At 36.2% G+C, this 7524-nt stretch overlaps 2 protein-coding genes across 5 annotated transcripts; one reads left to right on the forward strand and one right to left on the reverse strand.

Moving 5' to 3' along the window:
* Positions 1 to 648: 648 nt before the first annotated feature.
* On the forward strand, positions 649 to 2915 carry LOC112468446 (protein FAM8A1). 4 transcript variants are annotated; one of them, XM_025037630.1, is made up of 6 exons: positions 649 to 931; positions 1071 to 1326; positions 1695 to 1805; positions 1886 to 2006; positions 2172 to 2295; positions 2407 to 2915. In XM_025037630.1, exons 2-6 carry the CDS (start codon positions 1089 to 1091, stop codon positions 2737 to 2739), a joined length of 927 nt encoding a protein of 308 aa, XP_024893398.1. In that variant the 5' UTR covers positions 649 to 931; positions 1071 to 1088; the 3' UTR covers positions 2740 to 2915. The 4 variants fall into 4 exon arrangements, with proteins under 4 accessions (XP_024893398.1, XP_024893400.1, XP_024893399.1 ...); XM_025037632.1 differs by having other exon boundaries at positions 649 to 794; XM_025037631.1 differs by having other exon boundaries at positions 649 to 785.
* Positions 2916 to 4007: 1092 nt separating this feature from the next.
* LOC112468443 lies at positions 4008 to 5736 on the reverse strand. Its single transcript, XM_025037626.1, has 2 exons — positions 5462 to 5736; positions 4008 to 5339 (listed from the first exon to the last, which is right to left on the reverse strand). The coding sequence occupies exons 1-2, from the start codon at positions 5567 to 5569 to the stop codon at positions 4506 to 4508; spliced, it is 942 nt and encodes a 313-aa protein (XP_024893394.1). The 5' UTR covers positions 5570 to 5736; the 3' UTR covers positions 4008 to 4505.
* Between the last annotated feature and the right edge of the window lie 1788 nt (positions 5737 to 7524).

Raw genomic sequence — 7524 nt, forward strand, 5'->3', positions numbered from 1 at the left:
AAAACGTTGTATTATAAGCACAATTATTTAAAAAAAATCGGAGCACAACTCAGCATTTATATTCTGGCTGCCAAATGTTAGTGATTCCTTGATGAAACAATAATTGGGATAAAATTCCGAATCACTATTTTGGACAAGTCTAAGTTATCCTTTACTTCTGATACCAGTCTTAACTACCAGAGGTCGGTCTTGAATGATTTCGTTTGTCATTTACGTTACAATTATACCTTTAAAAATCACTTTCAAGAAGTAGAATGAAAGTAAAAAATACCACACAACATTTTTCTCAAAGAATGCTTTAAGTTTAAACCTTTTTCTTGCAGTACTTTTGTTTAATTTTAGAAACAGGTTCTGATCGATTTATTGCTAGTATATTTTTATCAGCAGATGATAATATACGTATAATAATCTAGAATTTTCACGTAACGGGCAGGGGAAAATCACAGATCATTTCAATGTTAACAGAAATATTATATATAGCAAAAAACTATTTCTCAAGATTTTATAGAAATAGAAAATACTCTGAATTTTTGTCAAACTTTTATTGATAATGTTCTCAGATAAGAAATGCGCCTTAGATGTCAGCCTAGGAGTTTTCCCCACGATTGAAGTCTGGGGGAAACGCTGTCGTGACGGAAATTCACTGGTTTATCGCAACCATGATCGCAATATCGCAACAGTAAAAAGCTTTACATTGTATCCATTTGATGTCGTACACGTCAGTGATAGACAGCAGCGTTAGCTAGCGCGTTTACGTACGAGCGTAGTGATTGATTGCCACAGAGGTATCGAAAGTAATTTGCAATTATTTACAATTAAATATAACGTTATCAGTGCGTTTGTTTATCTTCTTCCGACGCATCTTGCATTTGTGCCTGTCAATTGCTTCCTATAGCATAAAAATTAATCGACGAAGTGACAACGGCTCTACGTACGTGTCAATTGTCATTGTTTTGTTATCGTGCCAAACGAAGGGGGGAAATTTTAGAGCGATATAAACGTCATATCGATAGCTTCCACGACTTTATTGAGTGACGAGACTGACGAGCCGATTTATTTTCTTACACAAGTGAAGCGGAGAAGCCAAAATGGCAGACGACAAAAACGACGACACGCCGGGGCGGGAAAGTATTCCGGATTCCGAAATGGAAACCGAACGTATTCCGGATTCCGAAAGTAAAATGGATCCGGCGGAGGAGAGATCGCGATATTTCAAAAAGTTGGAAGAATGGTACCAGGAGGCATACGCTTGGCAAAGTTTTGCAGCGTGGTTCCCGCATTACGTGATGTCAGGGCAACCCATCGTTAATCCGAATCCGACACTTGGTACGATGAAACGCAAGTATTTTGAAATCATCATGTGTGACATTTCCAAGGGCAAAAAACCAAGAAATGACTATCTGTATTTCGAGTTTTTCTATGTTATATTTTTGTTTATACAAATATATGTAATACGTATTTCTAATAAATATTATTAAGATATTGTACTCTTGTTTTTAGACAAATTTAGTGATTACAGTTGTTACTACATAATAAAGAACAATTTTAGACCAATTTGAGAAACTGTCGAGATATAGCTTCAGCGTTAAAAATGAATTGAAGTTTAAAGAAGACATATGATTTCATACCCTTTAATACCCTTCCAACCAAATATCTATTTATATCAAGTAAAAATTGATAAATATCTTTTACAGCATCGTCTAATACACAAGGGGTGATAAATGTAGACAGACAAAATGAGACAGCGAGGCAAAGGAGGCCTCAGGAACAATCCGCGGGACCCTTCCAACCTCCAGGAACTGATGGTTATTAGTCTTAAATAAGTATTAGATTGTTACATATTAAATATCGTTGATTTATGTCTTTCTTAAATTTATCGATTCAGGTTACGAGTATCGAATTCCTCCGATTTGGAAGAGGTTCGCAGCGGAATTTATAGATTCAACAATGCTATTTCTCTTGAAGTTTTCCATCACCTTCATCGCAATCGACGTCTTCGACTTTATGTAGGTAAAAAAACACGGCACTGTGTATAATAATTAAAAGATATTTATCAAATTTTACTTGTTACGAATAGATATAACTTGTCAATGCGATTCTTACAATCATAATTTATGTCTATTCAATTTTTTAAATTTATAATATTTTTAACGTCTTTTTTAATGCTTCAGAGACATCGAGGATTTAGATTTGTTGCAAACAAATTTACGTATTGATTATAAAATGGCTCTGGAGATGACTTATGGAATTCTGATTCTGGAAGTAATTCATCGCGTGATAGTTTGTATCTTTGAGGTAAGGAAACTTGAATCCATTGATATTTCATAAAGAGATTAAACAGTCTTTTATAAAAATAAATCCACACAAAAAGACTGAGTTAATTTTTTTTTCTATAAAACGTTTCAGGCCTTCTGGCTTCAACATGGAGTGTACGGTCTTATTGGCGGTGCTACTCCTGGCAAGTACATGATGGGTTTACGGGTGGTTCAGTGCCGAAGCATAACTCCCGTTGAACGTCCGAATGAGCCAGATTTAGTCTTGGTGAGCCCCGGAACCGATCTGGGCCTGCCGTTAGCATTGGGCCGGTCACTGGTGAAGAATTTCGTGCTGGCGTTCGTATTCCCGATTTGTTTCTCCCTGTTCTTCTTTCGGTTCAACCGAACTGGCTACGATTTGATCTGTCACTCCATCGTCATAGAGGATCCCTACAGAAATAATAACCGGCCACACCAGGAGTAGTCCGTCTGAGGGACGATTGCATGGAATTCTCTCTGTGATGTGTACATATGTAGTATGTGCTTCTTGTACCAAATGCATGCGGGTTCATGTGTATGGCGTACGTGTATATACGTGTAAAATAAATAAAGATTATTATTGCGGCTAGAAGCCGTTTCAGAAATTTTCTTATCCAGAGATTGAATTGTACATGCAAGATTTTAACTTTCTGTAGCAATTCTTTTACGATGAGATACGTGAATCGGTTTAATTCTATTGTGTCACTTTGCTGATTTAATAGAGAAGGTTAATCTTTAATTAATCCAATCTTTGCACTAAATTATTTTGCCTAGTTTCCTAATAAAGTTGAAAATACACTTAAACGTAAATCAGTCTTTCTTCTTTATGACTTCAGTAATGTTAATGTTACTGATGAGTAATTCCTCAAGAAGACAGGTTATCTGATGTGTCTAAGGTCAACCATTCCGTAGCGGTAGACGGACGTTAGCAGCAGCAGAGAAAAGCCTGAGAAAAGCCTCTGTACACTAGCGCCAGTACATCCATTTTCAAAATTGATACTATACGTAGCCATGTTCATTTTCCGATACTTCCGATAAAACATCATTTTGGTGCGCGTCCGTGCTACATCTGCAAATTGCGTGATTTCATCTGGTAATGCACAATTTCATTTGATTTAATCTGGTACTCGTATCAAGGAAAAGGTATATGTATATAAGCAATATTTTTAAAGGCCGTCCAATGCGTTTTGGACTTTGCATTTTCTTAGTTATAAATTAAATATTAGTTTTTATCTTAGATTTTAACTAACATCCGCTAGAAACAGGTCAACTTATATAGAGGTCCTCCACCGCTCCCGCCGATTCCAATCGGCGGTCCTCTTTTATTTACAATATACGTTTTTGTCACATTTCTATCATTTACTTTATTTCTCTTACAATTTACTTTACAATATAATAATACAACATTATAAAAAAGTTATTACAATATACATAATTTAATTACGCATACACAATTTATATACATGATACACATATATAATAATATATGTAGTACATACATAATAATTACATAATATTTACAGTAAAATGCAATATAATACAATTATCTATAAAAAATTGGTATTATTTAAAATAAAAATTGATATTTATTATTGAATATTAATTTTTAATATATTAAATAATTTGTAATATAAAAATTAGTATTATTTAATATACATTTAAGTTGTTAATATTAAAAATATAATTCTATTTATTATTATATTAACAATATTACTTTTATTTTGTTTACAATTTTTTCTATCGAATTTAATCCCCCTTGTCCCTGCCTACCCGAATACCTACCTACCTACCTGTATTCCGCGATTTATAGTCCTACCTAGAGACCCTCTAAAGAAGGGAGAGAAAGAGAATATGGAGGGGAACAGAGGCCATTTGTGCTCGCGGGAGACGCGCGCATTTACAAATTAATGTTGGCTGCTTTGCAGGACATGATTAAGCGGCTAATTTTGTTGGTAGGTTTTTTCAGAATAGGAAATATGTAATTGCAGGAAGGGCCCTTGAGTGATGTTACTGCGAGCCGGAGACTCGAAGCCCAGTTAAATGTTAGAGGCCAATAAAAAATTAGGTGATATCTTGAATTTGTTCGCCGCAAGCGCATGAGCCGTCGTCAATAATGTTTTTTCTATACAGGCTGTAATTGAGGTTGTAGTGGTTCGCTCTCAGTCTGGAGATCGCGACTATAGTATCTCGTTTCAGTCCTAATTTATAATACTAGAGCTTAGAGGAGTTGACATAGATGTTTTGAAAAAAATGATTTCCCTTGTATCTGGCTCTACTAAATAAATAATTATGAAATTCCGTAGCGAGCTTTTCTCTCTGTTCTATAAAAAGATCGGAATGTGGTAGTTTAAATGCTGGAGATTCCATACCTGATCTGATAGCCTTTCTGGCAAATTCGTCAGCAATCTCATTTCCCATGATACCTTTATGAGAGGGAATCCACACTAGCTGAATGTTTTTCCCACGCTCTTGTGCGTAAATAATTTTGGATTTAATTAGAGGAATTAAATAATTTGAGCGACACGTGACAGGATTTGTAAGCGCCTCCAAGACGCTTTTTGAATCTGAGACAATGGTGAATTTGGGAGTATCTAAGTCTAAAATGAGTAAAACGGCATTATATATGGCCCAAGCTTCAACTGTGAAGATTGAAGCTCGAGCTGGGAGTTTAAACATCAGACTGCGTTGTAGTTGTGGCGAGAAGCACGCGGCTCCCACCCAATTTGCCGAACCCATCTTGGAACCGTCCGTATAAAATACAATGGAGTCTCGCATAATGGGACCAAACGCTTGAAGGAATAGGTTTTGTACGGTGGATTTGGGGACTTGATCAATAAGGTCAATAAAATCCTGTTCCGGATGATAGAGTATGGGAGTAAAGAGGATAGTTTGATAGGAATGTTGGAAGGGAGGGGGGGCTACTGCAGTGTGTAGCGAAGGTCGGAGGGATTTAAGTTGTCGGAATAAATCGAAGAGGGAAAATTTTTCTCGACAATGTGTCAAGCCCGCAGGATATTCTCGGGATGTAAGCGCTAGTTGAAACATATAGCGTTTTTTCTTGGCTGCACTACCGCCCTGCACTGCCCTGCACTACCCAATAGCGTTGCACTAATGTTGCACTAGTGTTGCACTAGTAGGCGATAGTGCAGCCAAGAAAAAACGCTAATAGATTCCGAAACCTGGTGATCGGTAATAGACATTGTTTTGATTAGGTATTTCGCCGCCAGGAATTTGAGACGAAGTTTAAGAGGCGGCTCCTTAGCTTCTGCGAACATGGTATTGATGGGGGTAGAAATTCGGTAGCCCAAGCAGGCTCTAATGGCTTTATTCTGGATTATTTCGAGGCGGTGAAATTTAGGACTTAATTTAAGGGGATCCTGCAGCCGTATGATTTACCGACATTATTGTTTTTCGATGGATCTTTTAATTGGCTTTACAGAATTGCAAGTTTTGGTCTAGAATTAAAGTACGCACAAAAATCTAGGGTAGAAAACGCGATTTTATATCAAAAACACCAAAAAATTAAAAATATTACTTTTTTGGGCACATACGCAGCTGTCACCTGACGACAATATTTGCTTAAAACAAAAATTCTGCGGTTTATGCATACATAATTTTTATCATCTGCCCTTGGGAAAACATGTAGGAATAATATCGTGCAAGTAGAAGTAAGATTCAATGCGTACAAAAAAAGATCCATCGAAAAATTATTTTAGTAATGCAAATACGGATGCAAATGACAAGAAGAGCAGCAACAGTAGTTGCCGGATCTTGCGAGAGATGGCGAGCAATCGAAAAAAGGACAGATGTCATTTCGTTAGACAAAGACAGATATAGGGAAAACAAAATTAGAAAGGTTGACATTATCGACATCGAGGAAGTTCGCCAGTCACTGCAGGATCCCCTTAAGCGAAAAGATGTGAGGCAAGTTTCTAATGCCCGATCTACAATAGCTGTAGCAGAGAAAAACCTGAGAGCGGCCATCCGGCTTCGGGGGACGTCTGTCCTAATCTGCCCTCTGAGAAAGTGGACGTCAACTACGGCGTTACGCTCGGTAACGATCAGAGAGGACTTGGGTAACGATACATGGGTTCGTATCCATGCTATGGTTCGTGTCCGAACTATCAGATGGAGGGGATATGCTGGTCGCACAAGCCTTTCCTCTGTCCGTGTACGCTAGGCCCTCGGCAAGCTTCGAGCGGGGAGAGAAGGGCAGACATACGATCTGCTGTCTCTCTTGAGCTGTGACGTTGCCGCTTTGCACGGGCCGGCTTGCCGGCTATACCACGATGCCACGCATTTCGGGTATCGCGTCTCGTGTCTCGCCGAGTGCCGAGTCTCGAGTTGACAAATCGACGATACGCTATACACGCTATATACGTTACATTTGCTTGTATACAAATTTTAATTTTTATATTTATAATTAAATATATATATATATATATATATATATATATATATATATGTATATATATTTGAAATTTATAAATATATAAAGATTGCAAATATAATTAATTAAATAAATATTTATAAACATAAAAACTAAAATTCGTAAATGTAATGTATAGAAATCACCGTTCTATGCTTTTCTATCTAAAAAAGTCTTACATTAAAAACCTTTACTTTACATAATAAATTTCAAATTTAATATTTAAATGCATACCAATAATTATATTATTAACTATATTGAGAAAAAAATGGTAGTTTATAATGTTTCTTGCACTCTTATTAAATTTATTTTACCTATGCATGTTCAAGCGGCCAAATTACGAGCAACAACAGAAGGATAATTGGATAAAAATAAAAACACTTTCTTAAATAAACAATACACATGGGTAACAGTGAGTTCTATTATAATTCTCGTATAGTTCTGAACGTGTTCTAACGTTTATTTCTAAAGAGTTCTGACGATAAGCATTATATTTATTCATATTTTAAATAATTTTTATCGCCCAAGAAAGACGCATTTACGGGTATGTGGGTGAGACGCTGTAGAAAATCTCGGAGTTCTGGCTTATATAAAATATTTTTCGTACAGTTCTAAGCATACTAAAACAATTTCTAAAGAGTTCCGGGCATTGGCAATGTTGTATAATTTTTAAATAAATTAATAACGCACGAAAGTCAGGAATTTATCGAGAATAGGGTCTTTCTCGAGCGATAAGAATTATTTATCTCTATACCACGATCGTGATATTTTAAGTATAATTAATTAAAAATAAACGAAACA

Source organism: Temnothorax curvispinosus, unplaced genomic scaffold, assembly GCF_003070985.1.
Source record: "Temnothorax curvispinosus isolate PA1 unplaced genomic scaffold, ASM307098v1 QBEX01018473.1, whole genome shotgun sequence".
NCBI lineage: Eukaryota > Metazoa > Arthropoda > Insecta > Hymenoptera > Formicidae > Temnothorax > Temnothorax curvispinosus.

Excerpts from the sequence above, each read along its gene's own strand:
- LOC112468446 (XM_025037629.1), top strand. The coding sequence starts at position 1,089 with ATGGCAGACGACAAAAACGACGACACGCCGGGGCGGGAAAGTATTCCG. Across the intron at positions 1,327-1,694 it reads TAATCCGAATCCGACACTTG|CATCGTCTAATACACAAGGG; the intron begins GTACGATGAAAC and ends TATCTTTTACAG. Across the intron at positions 1,806-1,885 it reads CCAACCTCCAGGAACTGATG|GTTACGAGTATCGAATTCCT; the intron begins GTTATTAGTCTT and ends TTATCGATTCAG.
- LOC112468443 (XM_025037626.1), bottom strand. The coding sequence starts at position 5,569 with ATGTTCGCAGAAGCTAAGGAGCCGCCTCTTAAACTTCGTCTCAAATTC. Across the intron at positions 5,340-5,461 it reads ATCACCAGGTTTCGGAATCT|ATGTTTCAACTAGCGCTTAC; the intron begins ATTAGCGTTTTT and ends AAAAAACGCTAT.